General features: G+C 40.5%; 1 protein-coding gene across 13 annotated transcripts in view; it reads left to right on the forward strand.

The window, feature by feature from the left end:
* Window positions 1–21786, forward strand: part of Ercc1 (DNA excision repair protein Ercc1) — a 222878-nt gene that overhangs the window by 4976 nt on the left and 196116 nt on the right. For all 13 annotated transcript variants that reach the window (XM_067119873.1, XM_067119866.1, XM_067119867.1 and 10 more), the window contains one exon: window positions 9400–9536. In XM_067119873.1, the coding sequence (XP_066975974.1) occupies window positions 9416–9536 (121 nt within the window). In that variant the 5' untranslated portion in view covers window positions 9400–9415. The remainder of the gene's footprint in view (window positions 1–9399; window positions 9537–21786) is intronic.

A 21786-nucleotide genomic window follows, 5' to 3' on the forward strand; every position in this document is an offset into this window, starting at 1 on the left:
GGACTCCGCTCTCCCTTCCTCTTTCGTTTCATCGTGTGGAAGGCGCAGGGGAGAGTTGGACGGGACATCCCTCTCGGGGTCTCTTCCTGTTCTGGAGGAGTTTTTTCCTCCAGAGCGGGTAGAGGCTTCCCAAACTAACCCCGACTTTTGCTTCAGGTCTCGGTCTGGATAACCAGGCTACGGACTCATCTTCAACCTGGCTACACCTGGGCCTACCTGGCACGTCACTGGAGGGACTGGTACCTCATCCTTCCACCACTCCAGTGACCACTCACTCGGCAACAACAGCCACTACGACATCTGTCACCATGTCCAGGTTTTCACAGCTCCCGGTATCGGTAGCCTCACACCTTGATACCCAGGTCTCAGCTTCCCCTGCCATGCAACACGCGGTACCGCTGCCTCCTGGCTTCCTGGTCCCATTCACGCGACCGGGCCCCGCCTACATGGTGACGTCATCCTTCCTTAATGTGACTGTCGCTGCTCCCGTTGCTGACCCTGGCTCGTCTTCGACTGCAGTTCCTCGCTTCATGATCCAGCCTGGCTCTTCGTCTGTTCCTCTCCCCGTTCCTTTGACTCTGGCGCGGCCCGGCATGACTACTGCGCAGGAGGGGCGGTGCCTGCACTCCCAGCCCCGCCCACTTTCATTCCTGGCTGACACACGGTTGCTCCCGCCCAGGTAAGCGCTGGCCTGAGCACCACGGTCTCTTCCTGTGATATGCCTTCTGCTGCAGCCCCTCCTGCTGTTCCTAAGTCTTCAGCTGCACCCACCTGGTTTGGGGATCTGACGGCGATACTGAAGCAGATGGTAAAGAAGAAGAAGAAGAGGTCTAGGAAGGTGTCGTCATCTTTGTCTTCGTCTTCATCATCGTCATCATCTTCGTCTGCTGCCTCTTCTGCTTCTCCTTCCGAGGCTTCGCAGCAGAAGAAGAAGAAGCCTGCCTCTCCCCCCCCAAAAAGTCTTGCACCGAGATTTCCAAGGGTCTGCCTCCTTCCACAGGGAAGGCAGTGGGATCTCTCGTCGGCTCTTCCCGATCCTCGGATCAGGGAACCGCTGCCCTGGCCTCTGGGTCAGTCGCATCGGGAGCCAAGGGTTCTTAGCAACGGGACCTACAGCTTATCGTGGAATCCGAGCCACATTATAGTGAGAAATGAATTTCTATCACCAGAAATAAATTCCTCTGACTCTTCATCAGCCGGCCGGGGGAATTGAACTCCGGCCCATCGAGTGACAGTCCGAAGCTCAACCGACTCAGCCAACGAAAGGCTTGTCCTGTTAGAGGAGCTGGGTAACCTACACAACTTGTTGAGCAGCCACCACAGGACCCAAGGAGGTCGAAACGATGTTGAGCAAGGGCACCATCGAAGTCGTCGAGGATTGGTCCCCGGGCTTCTACAGCAGGATCTTTCTCGTGGTGAAGGCCTCCCGCGGCTGGAGACCGGTGATCGACCTCTCTCCCCTGAACCGTTTCGATTGCCAGACACAGTTCACGATGGAGACAGTACGCACGGTACTGTTGGCCATCAGGGAGAACGACTTCATGCTGATGGTCAACTTGATGGACGTGTACTCCCAAGTACCAGTTCATCCGTCGTCTCGTTGGTACCTTCGCTTTTTCCTCAACAGAGTGGTCTACCAATTCAGTGTTCTCTGCTTTGGTCTGTCGACCACTCCGCAGGTGTTCACGAGAGTGTTCACCCTCATTTCAGTTTTCGGCTCATTCGCGCGGGATACGTCTACTGAGATATCTCGACGATTGGCTAGTCCTGGCACGCTCTCGCTTGCAGTTCCTACAGGACAGGGATCGTCTCCTCAAGTTGTGTCATGAACTGGGTGTTGTGATCAACTTTCGGAAGTCAGATCTCACTCCCAAACTGAGTACTCAGTACCTGGGCATGCTGATCGACACGGGAGCAAGCAGAGTCTTTCCTTCTCAGGCTCGGATCAGCACATTCAGGAAGGTGGCAAGGCAGTTCCTAATACAACAGGACCAGCCTGCTCAACAGTGGCAAGTCGTGATTGGCCACCTGTCGTCATTGGAGAAACTCGTTCCACACAGGAGACTCCACCTTCGGTCTCTCCAGTGGAGACTGAGTGACTTCTGGGATCAGTCTCGGGAACCCCAGTCGGTTCTCGTCCCCATCTCTCAGGAGGTGAGGGACGATCTCACCTGGTGGTTAGACGACGGGAACCTCTGCATAGGGACACCTCTGTCTTCTCGCCCCCCGACTTGCTTCTCTTCTCAGATGCATCAAAGGAGGGCTGGGGCACACACCTGGAGGAGTTGCTGACTTCAGGTGTGTGGGACCAACACGACCGGCACCTTCACATCAACGTCTTGGAGATGAAGGCAGTATTCTTAGGCCTCCAGTGCTTCCAAGACCGTTTGGTGGGACACTCAGTAGCGTTGATGAGGGACAACACGACCATGGTGGCATACATCAACAAGCAAGGGGGTCTTGTCTCCCAAGCTTTTCACGAGTTGACGTTGCAGGTGCATCAACGGGAAGTGACCCACTCTGTGGAGCTGTCTGCCAGGTACATCCCAGGCAAGAGGAATGTCCTGGTGGACACGCTCAGCCGTTGGGATCAGGTAGTGGGGTCCGAGTGGTCCCTCCATCAGAGCGTGGCGGACAAACTCTTCAATCTGTGGGGGCTTCCAGTAGTCGACCTGTTCGCCACCCGGTAGAACAGAAAGCTTCTGACCTTCTTCTCTGTTGTACCGGACCCATGGGCAGCTGCAGAAGACGCCTTCCAACACTCGTGGGACAACCTCGAAGTGTATGCCTTTCCCCCGTGTCTCCTTCGCCCAGTTCTCAGTCGGGTTCTGGGATTGACGAACCTTCGAATGATCCTGGTGGCCCCCAAGCATCCGGAAGCTGCTTAGTATCCAGACCTGCTGGCTCTGCTCTCCGACATTCCGAGAGAACTCCCCCTCTGGCACAACCTGCTTCGTCAGCCCCACGTAGAACGGTACCACCACGCCGTTGCTTCCTTGTCTCTTCTCGCCTGGAGGTTATCCACCATCTCTTGCGAGCGAGAGACTTTTCTCGCCAGGCAGCGACAGAGATGGCAGGATACCTCAGGAATTCCTCCGCAGCGGTTTACCAGGGTAAGTGGCCCGTCTTCTGTGGTTGGTGTCGGAGCCACTCTTCAGCAGGTAGCGGATTTCCTCGTCTTCCTTTGTCGGGAGACCCTCTTATCAGTTTCAGCAGTAAAAGGATACAGGGCAGCCTTAGCCTTGGTCCTAAAGCTAAAAGGCATCGATATTTCATCATCCCTGGAAATATTCTTGCTGTTGAAGAGCTTCGAACGGTCTTGCCCACTTGCAAAAGATCCAGCAAAATCCATGCTTTGGACAAAAATACCGGGTTTTCTCAGGGGAATGCAGTTTGCTCCTTTTCCCTAGACTTTTTGGCCAAGAACGAATCACCATTGAATCCATGGTCTCATTCTTTTATGATCAAGAGCTTGTCCATCTGAAGAAGAAAGAGCTCTCTGTCCAGTAAGGGCCCTTAAGTTTTATCTTCACAGAATGAAGACTATTTGTGGTACATCAAGGAGCTTTTGGTGTTCAGTGAAATATCCCTCTCGACCTGTGTCTAAGAATGCCCTGGCATTCTTTCTCAGGAACTTGATTTCAGAAGCACATTCCATGGTGAGCAAAGACTGTCTCTCCACATGCAAGGTAAAAGCGGTCGCTGCGTCTTTGGCATTTAAGTGCAATCTATCCCTCACGTCAATTGTGTAATCGATGTTTTGGAAGCGCAAGTCGGTGTTTGCATCTCATTACTTGAGGGATATCAAAACTACTTACAGTCAGTGCAGTACCTTGAGTCCGTTTTACGCAGCTGGTGTGGTGTTGGGGAAGGAGACAGAGAAAGCAATGCCCTTTCTTTAATCTCTTTGCCTTGCTTAGGGTGTTGAGTTTTTTGGGGAGCCTGGGAGTACTACGTACAGTGAACCCCCCATATTCGCGGGGGATGCGTCCCACACACACACACACACACACCCGCGAATAGGTCAAATCCGCGAATGCTTACAGCACCCCTCTAAAAATGCTTATACCTGTCTACCTTGAAGGGTCAAACACCAAAGTATGCCTAAAAATACCAGCCTACATCAAATATACATTAAACTATTACCGTATTACTGTATTAATCTTTGAAATGATACTATTAATATAATTTCCAAGCCATCTTAAACATTTTATCATTACATTTATACGTCGAGACGTAACTGTATGGCTTACAGCTGTAGGTGAAACTAATCCAGTCCCCTACGTATTCAATACACATTTTCTTTCATACAGTTATAAGCCGTTCCGTTTTCTTTTCAGGGGAACCATTGGTATTTACATTATACAGTATGACATTCACAAAAAAAGAGAGACAAAAATTTAAAACGTATGCACATTTTAAAAATTTAATACTATGTATATTTGTACCTGTCTACCATGAAAGGTCAACACCAAAGTACTGTGTACAGTATGCCTAAAAATACCAGCCTACATGAAATATACATTAAACTGTACCTTATTACTGTATTAATCTTTGAAATTATACTAATTAATATAATTTCCAAGTCATCTTAAACATTTTATTGTTAAATTTATGCATTACATACTGTATGGCTTACAGCTGTAGGTTAAAATATTCAGTCCCCCTACGTATTCAGTCACACATTTTCTTTCATACAGTTATAAGCCGTCCGTTTTCTTTTTGGGAGGAACATTGGTATTTCATTATCACGTAATTCACAAAAAGAGACAAAAATTCTTTAAAAATTTATGCACATTTTAAAAAATTTCATACTTCTGTACTTATATATTAAGATTACTACATACGTAAATCACACGGTACTCACCAGCGATGAATGTTGATTAAAGATGATGATGATGAATTAGCTGTGCAGTGCGATGAATAATGATGAAGATATGACTGCACAGCAGAGTTGTTACAACTCATCTGAGGTGCCTCTCTCACCTTCAGGAGGTACTTCTTCAGTTGATTTGGGAGGCACGACTTCAGCGGTTGGGGAGGCATTTCTTCAGGCGATTCGAGAGGCACTACTTCAGGCGACTGGGGAGGCACTTCTTCGGTAATTTGGGAGGCTTCGGAGGGGGCCTTCTTTGTCCGTTGATGAACATGGTGATATGCAGCTGCTGTCGCTGCTTTTTCATGGTGGTGAGGGTTTGATTATAGGGCTCCCATGCTGAATCAAGCATGTTTGAAAAACTTTAAGGAGCGTTCCATAAAGGATCCCCATGTTGAAACATACTCCTGCAGATCATGAATCATTCTCTTCATGGGACAGACGTTCAAAGTCAGGCCGCTCTCCTCTTCTCTCCTGCTCCTCCCTGAACCTGGCGTATCTTCCTCACTGGCAGACCGTCAGCTCTTCCAAATCCTGGTCCGTCAGAGGTCAGAGTGAGCATCAATAAAGTTATAATTTCATCCTTGGTGATGTCCTAAAGCCTTCCACCTAGAATCCTCGCCAACTGGACAGCCTTATTAATGGCCAATGCTGAATTTCTTGAGGAGAAAGCCCCTGTAATCATGAACACACTCCGGCCACAACTTGTTCCAGCATGCGTTCAGGGTCTCCTTCTTTTCATGTCATTCAGTGATCGGCTGATGATTCTCAGACATGTGGCAATCGTGAATTTACCAATATTCTTTTAGCGTAAATTCACTGTCACATTCCATTGCCCAGTTACAAGGTGCTGGAGAGTTCCCGGTATAGAGTGCCTTGAAGGCATGGATCACGCCCTGGTCCATAGGCTGGAGGAGAGGTGGTGTTGGGAGGAGGAACTCAAACTGGACTCCTTGTAAGAAAGATCGAAGGTGGCCACCAGCATTATCCATAATCAGCAACACCTTGAACTCCATGCCCAAGTCGTTCAGGTATGGCCTAACTTGAGGGATGAAGCTCTGATGGAACCAGTACTCTGTGAGGACTTTGGTGATCAGGCCCAGGGTTATGCATCCAGAACACAGGAAGCAATGCCTTGTTCTTATTCTTGAGAGCCCTGGGGTTTGCAGCCTTGTAAATGAGGCCTGGTTTAAGCATGAAACCGGCTGCATTCCCACACATGAGGAGTGGTAACCCTATCCTTCTGGGCCTTGAATCCGAGGCTTTAACCCAAATCCTTCATAAGGGTATGTCCGGGAAGGCATCTTCTTCCAGAACAGGCCAGTCTCATCCATATTGAACACCTGTTCTGGATGGTAGCCCTTCTCCTCGATGATCTTCTTGAAGGCTTCCGGATATTCTGCGGCTGCTTCAGTGTCTGCAGATGCAGCTTCCCCATGCAGAGTAACAGAATTTAGGTTGAACGCTTTTTGAAATCTGTGGAACTACCCTTACTGGCCTGGAAACCTTGAGGCGCTGATGATGGTCCTGCTTGGGGTTCTTCCCTCTTCTTCTTCTGCTGGTTCATCAAAGCCTAGAAATTCCAACCCGCTTTCTTCAACGCCCTTCCTCTGCCTGTACAACATCGTCGTTGCCTTCCCTTAGCAGTTGATAACTGCGGTGGAGTTGTCGTGCTTTCTCGCGAATGATGTTGGAGTCTGAGGCACGTTTTCTTCGGCAGTCCTTTATCCAGATTGCCAGAGCAGATTCCATTTTCACGATTGTTTTATCACTGTTGCAACTGTTTTGCACTACCGAAGTAGCTCATACTCACAGACTTGCGTATCTCGCCTCTTTCTTCTTGATATATCTCACTGTGCTCTCATGAACACTGAAATGGCGACCAACCGTGGCAAAACTTTTGCCCTCCTTTAACATGTCAAGAAGTTTCACCTTCTCCTCGAGTTTCATAACAGATTTCTTTCTTTTAAACTCTTAGCCAGAAGGCTTTGAAGGAGCAGGGCGTTTTTAGCAGGAATTTTAGGGCGAATACCGCCGATTCACAAAGATAAAAAAATCGAAAATGGACAGACGACGGTTTCACACGGTAAGATGCTGCGAACTATACGCGACAATCTGAAGATGATGCCGTCAGCGTCCTCCCAGAATTCCATGTTCGCGAGTTGGTTGTGAATGTTCAGCCAATCAGCGTAAGTGAACAGCCAATGAGCGCCAAGGAAAAAATGAATGGTGCTTCTGGATTGGCTGCTTTGCAGATGACAGCCAATAGTATGTCGGTATCACTGATCCTAGGTACACAGCGTCTGCATCGCGATTTCTTTGTATTTGCAGAGAGGTGGCTTGGGTGAAGCACTTTTAAGAAAAACAAATATATATTATTGAAATTTTGCTGTGTTTACGTTAATATATTACAGTACTGTAATATTTGAAAATTAGTAAATCATTTTTAACTTACAAAATGTACTTACAGCAGTCATTACAGTAATATATACTTTACATACATGAAAATGCTGACGTGACGCAGATGTAAACATCGTACCCTGCAGTATTCCTGTTGTCTTACGTATTTTTAGATATGCTCTCACATTACTACCCGTAGTACTGTACTATACTATGTATCATCCTAAAACACTTTTGTATGTGTAATATTTTAAAATCATCTTACAACAAAACATTTTATAAAATGTAACGTGCTGTATGCAGAAGGTCCGTGTTAGTATATGTACACACAACCAATAGTACCATGCGTATACCATAGCGGGAAATTTCAGCAAATGACCCAATATACAACCCGTTTTATTGCTATCTTACAACAAAACATTTTATAAAATGTAAGTACTGTATGCGCAGAAGATCCGTGTTAGTATATGTACGCCATAACCAGTACAGTAGTACATGCGTGTACCGTAGCGGCAAATTATCGGCAAATGACCCAATACAGTATACAGTAGTGTAATCCGTTTTATTGCTACTGTATCTCACGTTTGTGTGTTTTGCATACAGTACTATGGCCTAAAAATATTTTTGGAAATCGTGCATTAAGATGCCCTCTGAATGCTCTGCTTCTTCTAAGGCCTGTGCCAATAGCCTCTAATTACTGTAATGACTGATGAAGAAAGTACTGTAGACATGATTGTTTTGTTACGAGAGGGCAAAAGTCATGAAGTAGCAGCCCATTACAGCATGACATTAATTGCAGTCGCCCACATTGAGCATGAACAAGGTAAAATACTCATGCAGCCCTACTGTACCACCTTCGTTGCCATGTTCAAATACCTTAACATGACAGCGCTTCCCGTCATTCATCGTACTGCACAACTAATTCATCATCATCATCATCTGCAGCATACTGAAATCAACATTCATCACCAGTTACTACCCGTATGATTTAACTTTACAGTACAGTACAGTACTGTATTATTTATTATTATTAAGGTACCCAGTGTAGTATACATAATATTATTATTTAATTTCTATTACTATTATATGTACAGTACTGTAGTACAGTATTATTATTGATTTACATGATTTTTTAATGTTATTATACAATAAATATGAAAATACAGAATACTGTTGCTATAAGAAAAAGACAAAAAAAATCTGCATCCGCGAATATGGAGTTTCCGGCAAATATTTTTATAGATATGTTCCATGGAAAAACCCGCGAATGCGTGAGTTTCCATGAAAATTTTTAGATAGGTTCCAGAAAAACCCGAGTGGGTGAGTCCGCGAACCTTGAGCACACGAATACGTGGGGTTCACTGTACTTGGCGTACCCTCCAGTCTTTTGGTTTTAATGGTTTAGTATTGTGTTTTTAATTTGTTTTTTGGTGGTTATGGTGACTAGATTTGCTCTGGTTATTTTGTGTGGTGCTGTGCCCTGGGGAGGGGCATCTTGTTTTTCTTTGTTACCCCTTGGAAATTAGTCCATCGCTACAAAGCACCCACTGTAGTAGTAGGCCTTCAAGGCTTTACCGCCTCACCTGTACTGGATAAGATGAGCACCAACCAGAGGCAGTATCTACCTGTAGCAGCTCTCTTGTCAGGTAAGGTTCAACAACATTGATTCAGTGTTAGCAAATTTCTATTCTCAAACTCATTACTATTAATGTTGTTTTGGGATAGATATGTCCAACCTTCCCACCTTCATTCAATGTGGGAATCAGCTATGTAATTACTGGGTAAGTTACTTATATAAAAATGACATTTTTATAATGAAATAAAGTTATATATATACTTGCCCAGTAATTACATGATTGGAGCTGGCCCGCCTCCCCTCACATGGACATAAGGGCATAAACAAATTGAAGCTCATTGCTATGTTGTACCTCCTCTTCCACTCAAAAGTGGGCGGGGCATGTCGCCATAACCAAAACAAAGTTGCGTGACCTGCAATTCAAAATTTTAAGCTGCCAGTTAAAAGAAACTAATAGCTATGTAATTACTGATTAAGTATATATAAAACTTTATTTTATTCTAAAAATGTCATATTTTTAAGAATATTTGTTTCCCTTCTTTTACAGTCCTGTTTGTCCTACAATGTCTACTAATGAAGAAACTCCATCTGATGCAGAAGCTAAATCAGCACCTGAAAGCAGTGTAAAGTCAGGGTACATTGATGTCACAAAGGTTCATGGAAATCCAAAATCAGCATTTTCTGGTGAGGTTTAATTTTGCAATAATTAATGTTCATATATATACTTTTGTAAATGTCTCTCCCATTTGAAACAGTTCTCTGATTATATGTGTAATATGAAATACTAGCACAGTACAGTATTATAATACAGTAGTTCATTATGTTGTAAAAACTTTACACAAAGATCCAGAAGAGGCGTCTTTGAATGACTACATAAAGACTTGTTATGGGACAAGGAATATTCTAATATTTTGTGTGAGCTTAGTTTTTACATGGTAGAGAAAACATGGAGTGAAACTCAACTGCTCCTGAAAGGGAAAATAACTGCAGACCTTCTGATTTGAGTTATAAGTTACGGTACATACCGAGATTTTCTCTTTGTTCATCTCCGTATCTCTGTCATATTTTTAGATTGATATATTTTTATTTGACGAATGTTCATAGATGTATAGAATTCTACTTCAACTTCATAACTCGTAATACCAGCATTAATTGTAGGGGTAATATCAGTCTGTGTGCTGTATGTTGTATTTAATTTTTAAATTATGTCAAAGGGGTATATGATTATTTCTAAATCATTTGTCATTCCATATTTTTATCCTTGTTTATTGCAGGTGGACCTTTATGCTGTAGCTTTCTGTGGGAAACATAGTACAGTACAGTGTCTTATTCACCTGGTATATTAATGTCATATGCGTATCATTTTTATGTCATCGTGGTGGGAATAATGTTCTTAAGACTTTTACTCATTATTTCATGTTTCTCTTTATGCATAAATGGCATACACCATTTATTTGGAATGAATCTTAACTACTGTTTATGTTAGCTTTATCTTCGTGCCTTTTGGTGCAATCGCCATTTAAAAATATCAAAATACGCTTGGCTAACTGCTCGGACTGTCACTGTAGTCATCTGTTTCCAACCAAATGGTGCTGGAATGTTTACATTCTTGTCATATTTCTTCATGCTACCCTGTTATACAGATGGTTGGATCAGTGTTAGTAATATTTTGATGATTTCTGGCTATTTTCTCCTGCATGGTATTGTGATTGTTTCGCATTTTGCTTTATGTCATCTACAGTAAGCAGAATGGAAAGCATTAGGCTGTACAGTAAACCCCCTGTATTCGCAGGGGATGCGTACCGCACCCCCCTACAAATAGCTAAAATCTGCGAATACTTAAAACCCCTCTAAACACACTTAGAACTACCTATTTTGATAGTTTAAACCCCCCCCCAACTAAAAATGCTTATACCTGAGTATTTTAATAGTTTTATCACAAAAAGTGCATTTAGTCATGAAAATACAGTAATTAGTGAATATTTCTCAGTGAAAAATACAGCGAATGGGCGAATTTTCTGTGAATGTGTATATATGTTCCACAGAGAAGTCCGCGAATACGGGAGGTTTATTGTATAGGTAAGACTTTGTGAAAACTGAATGTTAGATTTTGCAAGATGACCACATAGCCCAAGGTAAAGAGAGCTTGACATAGCCTATGCTAGGCTAGCTGCTCTGGCACGAGTGTGGTCTTCTTGATATGTAGATTTTGAGTGATGTGATGAGAGGATTTAAATTTTATGTGGTATCGGAAGATGTTAGAAGCCAATAGTTTACGTAGACAGTTAGTTAGGGCACACCAGAAGCCTACTCTGTCTTTTCCTATTGTCTTGCGGTGTTGCTTCTCCATTAACCTATCTGTTAGCCTTGGTTAATTCCTCTCTCTCTCTCTGCTCGGCCTTCTTTTGCTCCCTATGTGGTTCAGGGGAAAAATAATAATTGACATATGTTCTTTTATTAGTTAGGATTTCAATTGAAAATATGTGTATTTAGGACCAGGATGCCCCCCCCCCTTTTTTTTGGTTTCCCCTGCGAGAGAGGTGTTGGGGCCTTGGCATCTGTCTGTAGCCCTCTCTCTGGGCTGGCCTGCATCGGTTGGTAGTCTCCTCCGACAGGGAACCAAGGCGTGTCTCAGGACCAAGGCTTTGTGCGCTTCAACACCTCTTTCTCTACCATTTTTTCTGGTTCCGATTCGGCGCCAACGTCTCCAGTTCAGTTCGGAATTCATCTCTAACGTTCGTTGGCCCCAGTGTTGCCAACTGTGACAAGCTGAAATCTACTAAACATAGCAGTTTTTCCTGTAAGTTGGCAACACTGGCTGGCTCACAGTAAACCCCCGCATTCGTAGGGGGATGCGTAACCCACACACACACACACACACACACACACCACAAATAGCTAGAACCTGCGAATACTTAGAACCCTTCTAAAATCACTTAGAACTGCCTATTTTGATAAGTTCAACAACACAAAAAAACACTAAAAATGCTTATACAGTTATTATCCTACTTTCGATGGGGTTAGGTTCCAGAAAAACATCATCGTTTGTTGGAAAAAACATATCTCGAATATAGCCTAGCCTACAGTAGGGTATTCGGTACCATGTATACATGTATGGTAGCCTACCCTACACTATAAAGTATACTCTATACATGCACGGTATAGTGATTATTAATATCAGCTAATTCTGGAGGTTTATGCAGAGTGACTTATGATAATTCACTACAAAGAGAAATTGAATAACAAACAAGAATTAGCTTAGCCTACACTATGGTATATCTTAGGCATATACGGTAGCATACCCTACATTATACTGTACTCTATATTCACATATTGTATTATAAAAGCATCAACATAATGAATATGCATCTTTTCCATGGATCTTTTAAAATGTTATGCCTTAATTCACTGAATCCAGTAATATTGTATATATATTCTTATATTGCGTTTGTATTATAAATTGTGATCATAGCGATCAATGTTTTGGTTTGTAAATGTTTACTCGGTAAGTTTATTTCGCCACATTTAACTCAGTTCAGAACGCTTTTCTTGCTTCTAGTTAGCATGAATGAACCTCTAGATACTTTATTTATATTGGGCAAGGTTATTTTTCATTATACTGTACTGTAGAAGTGTTTTTAAGTCGAAATATAACTTAAATACATCTTGTTTTGAAACTAATATAGCTATTTTTTCGTTAATAGATGACGTTGGCCATTTGGGGGTGTTTGTCTGGTGCAAAATTCAAGATTCTGTTCGCTATTTTCACTTAATTTCATCGTAATACGAGCTTTACGCACTTATCGTTTATCGGCGTAATAATAGCATTACAGTGTAATGTGTTCTTTCATGCCCAGTAGTTTTGATTAAAATACTTTCTCTCCCATTTTAATTGTGATCAAGTTTCATCCATGTTGCCGATGCACGATAATTTATAGGTATTAGCAGCTTGAACATTGTTTTCTCAGCTTCAGCTACAACTTGCAGCATAAATTTAGCAGTATATTTCCTTGCTGATCTTTTTATCCATACCGAATAAGGGTGTAATGTAAAAATATATCAGTCCTATTCTACTTGTTGTCATTTGTACTATAACGTACGGTCATTGTTTATTACCGTACGACGTTTGAAATACAAGCAAAAGGGCTGTTAGCCTATTCGGTGATAAACGAAACAGCAGTTTCTCGGTCAATTGTTTATGGCTGTATGCATTTACGCAAGAATATAACGTTACTAACAATACTTTTATCATTCTATGTTACTTTTTTAACTGGAAGATGGAGGAAAAGGAGCTGGTGTATTGTAATTTGGTCTTTCTCGCTGCCTGGTTGTACGCTGATGCCTGCTCCCGTGGAAAATTTAAAAATATTTTATAAATATTTTCATATCAGTATTAATTGCTTACCCCATTGCAAAATGGAATTATCGTGAGGTGAACTATCGTAACTCGAGCACTACCTGAGTATTTTAATAGTTTTATCAAAAAAGTGCATTTAGTCATGAAAATGATACGAAAACAGTATCCTAATTAGTGAATGTTTCTCAGTGAAAAATACCATGAATGGGCGGATTTCCGCATATACTGTATATGTTCCATAGAGAAATCTGCGAATCGTGAGACCACGAATACGGAGGGTATACCGTATTACGTTTACCTCTGTACTTCTGATCCGTGGGTGGCTCTGCTGTTTTCTTTTGGCCCCCCAGTCTTGCTCAGTTTTCTTCTCTATCGTCTAGTTCGTCACCTTGTGACAATTATTCGTTTTCATATAGCAGCTGTTCCTTTTCTATGGCTTAGTTATCTAGAGTGTGTTACCCAGGTGATAGCTTAGCTCTCACCTTTTCAGTATTCGCCTCTCAGATCTATTCATGGTTACGCGGTGATGTCATGCAGGAGACCTCCCTTTCCCCATCCATGCTGGAATCCTGTAGCTCACAATGTTCCGTTTTTCGCTTCCTTTTGCCGAAGCTGAATCCGGTAACTGGTGCTCTTTAGTTTACTCCTACCTCGGCTCCTGTTAAAACAAATAAGAAGACAACACTGATTTTGGTAAGGTATGTTATCATGAATGTGCCAAGAGCACACTGCAAATTTTGCACATTTCTGGTGACTAAGCAAATCTGTCTTGTTTTTTGCAAGGACTATGTTCATGGCAGGTGGAATGGGCTGTACCCACTGGCAAAAAGCAAACCGAGCAATTTGCTACGGAACACTTGAGCTGAGGGTCCTGCATAGTGGTGGCCATGTAGTGAAAAAACCAAGTCGTTATTAGAAATAATTAGTATGTTGTTTGTAAAAACGGACACTTTTGTAAAACCCTGTGCCATTAGCATATTACATCTTACAGGTTACTTTGATTGCTAGTGTGTAAATGTTATACCTTTTATAAAATATCCAAGTTAATTTAAATCATTTTAGGTTTAGGTTGACTCTGACAGCATATAGGGCTGCATTACTTACACTGTTAGTCCTTTTGCAATGGCTATGTGAAATTTTAATTCTAAATTGTCATGCCACATGGACTAATCTTCTATAAACTAATTTAATAACTAACCCAAGCTACTGTTTTATATGGCTTAGGTTAATCCTTCTAGTATAATCTTCGTTAATCTAAGCATAGAGGATATCTTAGAGGATTCTTGCTTAACCTATTCAAGGCAGTTTCTATTTCTAGGTTTAATTAAAAACATAAGGATATAAGCTTCACCAAAAATTAATCCTCTCAAAATCTGGTTTTTTGTTTTATGTAGCCGAGACTACCTTTTTGTCCGATACTCAGCCCCGCTGTTTCTAAATTAACAGTAGGAACATTCCCTTAATAAGGGATTTCCACTTAATCTAGTTAGGCTATTTCCTGTTCTAGGTTTATATCACCTGTAAGGGTATAGGCTTCATAAGACCTTAACAGTGTTATTGACCCTAGAGCACTGTTTATATGTACTCCTAAGCTTCCCTTACCGATGTTATTAATCCTAGAATACTGTTTATATGCACTTCTAGGCTTCCCTTACCAATGTTATTAATGCACTCCTAGGATTATTGTTCTTTCTTAGCCTAGTATAGGGTATTAGCTAATCCAGATTTTTATAGATCACACTTAAATGTACAGGCTGTATAAAACTAGCAACTTGCTAATAAGTAAACATAGTTAGGCTACCATTTTTGCCTAGCTCAGGCTGACCACCACCCTTGTTTGTATCCAATCCTAGGTTATTTGGTCTATTACATAAAGTAGTAACCCAATAATATATAATCTTATAGCCAGGTTATCACTTACTCTAATCTAGGATACTGCCTAATCTGGACTATTTAATTCACAAGGGTATGATTACATAAAACACAACTGCCTTAGTATGTAGCCATAAGGCTAGGCTACCATCTCACCTGGCACAGGTTACTACAGTAAACCCCCTGTATTCGCGGTCTCACTATTCGCGGACTCACATATTTGCGGATTTCTCTGTGGAATGTATCTACCCATTATTCGCAGAAAATTCACCCATTCGCAGTGTTTTTCACTGAGAAATATTCACTAACTACTGTATTTTCATATCTTTTTCATGACTAAATGCAGTTCTTGTGATAAAACTATGAAAATACTCAGGTATAAGCATTTTTAGAGGGTTTTTTTGTCTTTAAACTATCAAAGTAGGCAGTTCTAAGTGTTTTTAGATGGGTTTTAAGTATTCGCGGATTTTACCTATTCGCAGGGGGGTGCGGTATGCATCCCCTGCAAACACGGGGTTTACTGTATTTTCATCTAGTTCTAGATTACCATCTAGAAAAATGATTGTCCAATAATGGGGTATTTTGTAAAAGTTTATCACTTAAACTAATATAGCTACTGCCTAGTCCTGGATTATTTTAGATCATACTTAAAAATAGAGGCTATGTAGAGGGAAATTTTTAGTTTCCTGTGTATCAAATTCTAGGATCCTTTAAACTAGGCTGCTGCTTAGGACCATTAAAGAATGTCTTAAAAGGTTTTTACCTACCTTAAATTGGGTTACTACCTAATCCAGGTTATTTAAATCACCTTTAGGATATGTAATCCTAGGATGTAGGCTACGGACAACATCTGTTATATTAACATTATTCACGTTGAATTTTTGTTAGGCTACCCCCTAGGCTATTGTGGACATCTTTATCTGAAAGGATTATCTTTTAAATTAATAATAAATTGTGGAACATTTCTTTAGTTACAGTTTCAAATTGAATTATCAAAAATTGAAATTTTTGGAGCTTTCGCAAATAACAGAGGCCGTGAGAGAGTACCGACCATGTGCTCTGAAAACAAAGCCTGGTTTCTTTTGCCTGCCCTGGTCGTAAACAGGATGGCAGACGCGCATGAGCAATAGTCACTTTGTGCATTTTTTGACGTAAGAAAAACTGGGTTCAGCTTCGCTTGAAGATAAGGGAAAATGCCTTCTTATCTTTGAGTCCATTATACTCTATCACGTGTCATAGTGTTTTCATTACCACACAATACCTGGCTACAAGACTAGGCTAGAAAAATATTTCTTTGATAATAGTCTAGTACAGCGACTACCAAAAATAGGCTTTTCCTACGTCAAAACCTGTTTTATTTCCTTTAAGAACTTTTTCTAGAGAAGGTTGTCCTGCAGCTCAGGGGAATTATAACTGTTTTTTGCTTTGTTATTTCATTATTTGCAAATGTTTTATTTTAGCATGAACCAGATATGATAGTAACCTTGCTTTCTATCTTATCATTACAGTGGTCGTTAGAAATCCCACTATTGAATTTTGGGAGCATGAAAGTACACTTCTGGTGTATAGTAATGCACCTTATGTGGTGGTGGTAGTTGTCTTTTGTTTTGGACTGTCAGTTAAGGCCTTTCGACTCAGGCACAGGAGTCACCAGTACTCTGTGAGATAGTCCCTTTTTCCCTGTAAGGATCCTCTGACAAGTCTTGCTACGAGGACCTTAACCCTGTTGTGGTTCCAATATCTGGTGACAGTACTTACCAGTAAAGATCACACATCAGGCAGGAATGTTGAGAAATGTTTTTTTACCCTTTTAGAAAGCTTTTAGTTTGCTTGGGTGAACTCTGTTTCTCTGGCTGTACAAACCTGCCATCCCCATTCAATGTGGTAGCTTGCTAACTTTAACAGTAGGTAAGATTCATCCCAAATAATGATAGTTTTCATGATAAAATTAATTATTTGGATACTTACCTACTGTTAAAGTGGAAACCTACCCAGCCTCCCCACATCTTAGTGGTGGTTATGACAAGAATGTAAACATTCCAACACCATCTGGTGGGAAACAGATGACTACAGTGATAGTCTGAGCGGGTTGTCCTAGTGTATTTTGATTTTTTAAATGCCGATCGCACCAAAAGGCAAAAGATAATGCTAACTTTAACAGTAGGTATGTATCCAAATAATTAATTTTATCATGAAAATTATCATTTTGTATGCAACTTAATGATAGTCCACACTGACTCTGAAATGGGAACTGGGAATCCATCATTTGTTCCTACACAATACAAACCATTGGTCTTTACAATAGAAATATGCTTCACTGTAGCTGGAGAACAGCCGTTTTAGCTTTTAGCAAGGTGGTCAGGTATGCAGTTGGCTACTACCTACGGGTGGGAGTTTCTCCCACCCAGTCGGCACACATTCACTTTGATTTTGGCTGTTGGCTAGGAAGACATGTGCTCTTCCCCTCTCTGCCTGCCATTCGAATTTATGTTTTAGCGTATTGTTGATATTGCTGATATATGAATATAACGTGTTATATAATATATGCAAATACAACTCCTTGTTTTACTTTTGAGTTTACGCATTCAGTATTGTGATAAAGTGGTTCATACTGATATACACAAACCGTACAAGTTTTTTTAGGCTATGATGTGTTAAACTGGTTTTAACATTGTCAAGGCAACAACCATAACCTTGTTTCTCACTTCACTTACGTGTTTTGCTCCATGACATTCGTATGTTCTCTCAGGGAGAATTTTATTCCTTAGCTGTGCAAAGGAAGGCTTGTATGCTGAAAGTTTCTTTGACATTTGTAATGTTTAGTTTTTTCAGATGTTGTAGAACTCAGGTGCCTGAGAGTAAGGGTTCTCTCACTTGCAATACTTGCAGTATTGCCCTGTATGTTGCCGATTGCTCTTTTTGATTCGTATACAGGCATGAAACAGCTGTTGCTTGAGTTCCCACAGAACCAGTGGCTCGAGTATGCGCTCTCATTCCTCCTTCACCTGCACGGGAATGATGTAAGGGTCCCGGGAGCAGCGATGGTCTTATGTAGAAGTTGAAGAGGAGAAATGATATTTTGGTCTTCGCCTTCATTTACTTGGTGCTCTCTCATGTCTTCGGACTCTGGAACCATGTCACGGGCCTCTCCAAGACCCTGCAACACGGGAGCACCTGGTGCACGGGTCTCCTGAAATGCGACACATTGAAGAGGTAATCCATGTCACCTGTACTGGCTCCAGGAAGTCTTTTCCCTGGACTGGTATATACAGTCAACCTCTGCTATTTGTGTTTTCCCTGGACTGGTATATACAGTCAACCTCTGCTATTCGTGGTCTCGCTATTTGCGAACTCACCGATTTGCGGATTTTTCTGTGGAACTTATCCCCAAATTATTTGCAAAAAATTCGTCAATTTGCAGACTTTTTCGTCGAGAAATATTCACAAATTACTGTGTATTTTGGTGTTATTTTCATGATTAATACATTTTTTTATAATAAAAGATTTACCAATTTTCACATATTAATATTAAAATTGATAAGATTAAATAATAATAATAATAATAATGCTGTGCCTGTAATAATACTGTACAGGTAATAATAAGTATTGTACTAAGTTTCAAATAATAATAATAATAATGATAATGATAATAATAACACTGTACCTATACAGTAAATAATAAGATTACATAATACCAGAGAGAGAGAGAGAGAGAGAGAGAGAGAGAGAGAGAGAGAGACACTCTTATGTGGAAAGAAACAGGTTGTTAGTTTTGGCTGGTAAAAAACTGGTTCTCTCCCCTCCATAGGTTCAGGGGGGACCCCTTTATAGCACCCAAGGGACTCTTTATAGCAAACCCTGTTGGTAGCTCAACTACTAAAGTGGTTTTTTTTTCACCTGTTATAGATACAATACTCAGAAATATGTATTGAAATGATATTAAAGTTATTGAAATTATACTAAAATTATATTACAGTAGTGTTGAAATTATATTGAAATGACATATAAGTGTTTTAGGATAGTTTAAGGTATATTTGGTGTTTGAACTATTAAAATAGGCAGTCATGAGCATTTTTGGAGTGGGTCTTTGGTGTTTGAAAGACTAGAATAGACAGTTATAAGCATTTTTAGAGGGGATATCAAGTATTCGCAAATTTTATCTATTTGTGGATGGTTGTGGTCCCTATCCACCGCGAATACCAGGGGTCAACTGTACAGGCAGTCCCCGCTTACTGGCAGCATTGGTTAACCCTTAAACGCCTATTGGACATATCATACGTCGACTAAAATTGTCATTGGGTGCCGAGTGGACGTACCGTACGTCGACTACAAAAAATTTCAACCTTCGGTCAACTTTGACTCGACCGAAATGGTCGAAAAACGCAATTGTAAGCTAAAACTCTTACATTCCAGTAATATTCAATCATGTACCTTCATTTGCAACAAATTGGGAGTCTCTAGCACAATATTTCGATTTATGGTGAATTTTTGAAAAAAAAAAATTTTCTTATGCACTGGCTGTAACTCGGCCGAAAATTTCATAAATTCTTTCGTCATTTTGTCGTAATTTTTGCACTGTTCTATATTAGTCGTTACATAAAGTTTTATATATGAAAAATGCGCAATTTCATGTACAATACAGCAAAAATACAACCCATGGTTGTAGCTTTTATCAGTTTGGAAATATTTTCATATAAATCACGATAACTGCCAAAATTTCAACCTTCGGTCAACTTTGACTCAACCGAAATGGTCAAAAAACAATTTTAAGCTAAAACTCTTATGATCTAGTAATATTCAATCATTTACCTTCATTTTGCAACCAATTGGAAGTCTCTAGCACAATATTTCGATTTATGGTGAATTTCTGAAAAAACTTTTTCCTTACGTCCGCACCAGAAATTCTTTCGTCACGTTGTCGTAATGTTTGCACTGTTTTATATTAGTCGTTACATAAAGTTTTAAATATGGAAATGTGCGCAATTTCATGTAGAATACAACAGAAAATAACTCATGGTTGTAGCTTTTATCAGTTTTGAAATATTTTCATATAAATCACGATAATCACAAAATTTCAACCTTCGTCAACTTTAACTCGACCGAAATGGTCAAAACGCAATTATAAGCTAAAACTCTTACATTCTAGTAACATTCAATCATGTACCTTCATTTTGCAACAAACTGGAAGTCTCTAGCACAATATTTCAATTTATGGTGAATTTCTAAAAAAAATTTTCCTTACATCTCTGCTGTAACTAGCTTTCGGCGAACATCTCAGAAATTCTTTCGTCATGTTGTCGTAATGTTTGCATCGTTTTACATTAGTCGTTTCATAAACTTTTATATATGAAAATGTGCAATTTCATGTAGAATACAACAGAAAATAAGCTCATGGTTGTAGCTTTTATCAGTTTTGAAATATTTTCACATAAATCGATAACTGCCAAAATTTCAACCTTGGTCAACTTAACTCAACCGAAATGGTCAAAAAAAACACAATTGTAAGCTAAAACTCTTACATTCTAGTAATATTCAATCGTTCAACTTCATTTTGCAATAAATTGGAAGTCTGTGGCACAATATTTCGATTTATGGTGAATTTTTAAAACATTTTCCTTACGTCTCGTGTAACTCGGCGAACATCTCAGAAATTCTTTCGTCTCGTTGTCGTAATATTTGCACCGCTTTATATTAGTCGTTACATAAAGTTTTATATATGAAAATGTGCGCAATTTCATGTACAGTACAACAAAAAATAACTCATGGTTTTAGCTTTTATCGGTTTGGAAATATTTCCATATAAATCACGATAAATAGAAAAAATTCAACTTTCGGTCAACTTTAACTCGACCGAAAATGTCGAAAACTGCAATTGTAAGCTAAAACACTTACAGTCTAGTAATATTCAATCAATTAGCTTCATTTTTCAACAAATGTGAAGTCTCTAGCACAATATTTCGATTTATGGTGAATTTTTTAAAAAAACATTTTTTTACGCCCGAGCGTTACGAATTCATGCATCATTTTGTGATAATATTTTCTCTGTGTTGCTTTGATCGTTTTAAAATTTGTTATATACCAAAATCATTGCAATTTAGTGTACAATACAACTAAAAAAAAATTTATTAACTCATTAGCTTTAACCGTTTTGCTTACAGCGCGATTTGTATACAATTATATACGAGTTTTTTTTTTGCTGTCATATATTCCAATATTTATATATGATGATGATATTTTTTTTCATTTCTGATGGTTGCATACTAAACTTCAGGCAATGACAAAAAAAATGAGCCAAAAATGAACTCTTGATCTTAAAAACTAAGCGTCCTGTGATTTTTTGAAAAACTTTTTTTCCGCTTCAGCGCTAACTCACCGAACGCCGCCGGCATACGGGAGACGTTTTTGTAAATAGGGCTTCGGCGTTAGAGGGTTAATGATGTTTCAGTGTTATGGCTCTTGGCTAGCGATGTCGTTAACCGGATTTTCAACTCCAATCTCCAGTTAACGGCGCCATGAAGTGGGAATTTCGGCACCAATCTCCAGTTAACAGCACCTTTTAAGTGGAGATTTCTGCGCCAAACTCTGGTTAACGGCACTGTTAAGCGGCATTTGTTCTGAACACAATATACAAACCGTCGGTCCTTTACATTAGGAATTACTTTCAGCGGGGCTGGAAATGGTTGTTGAACTTTCGAACAAGGTGGT

This window comes from Macrobrachium rosenbergii, chromosome 17, assembly GCF_040412425.1.
Source record: "Macrobrachium rosenbergii isolate ZJJX-2024 chromosome 17, ASM4041242v1, whole genome shotgun sequence".
Lineage (NCBI taxonomy): Eukaryota > Metazoa > Arthropoda > Malacostraca > Decapoda > Palaemonidae > Macrobrachium > Macrobrachium rosenbergii.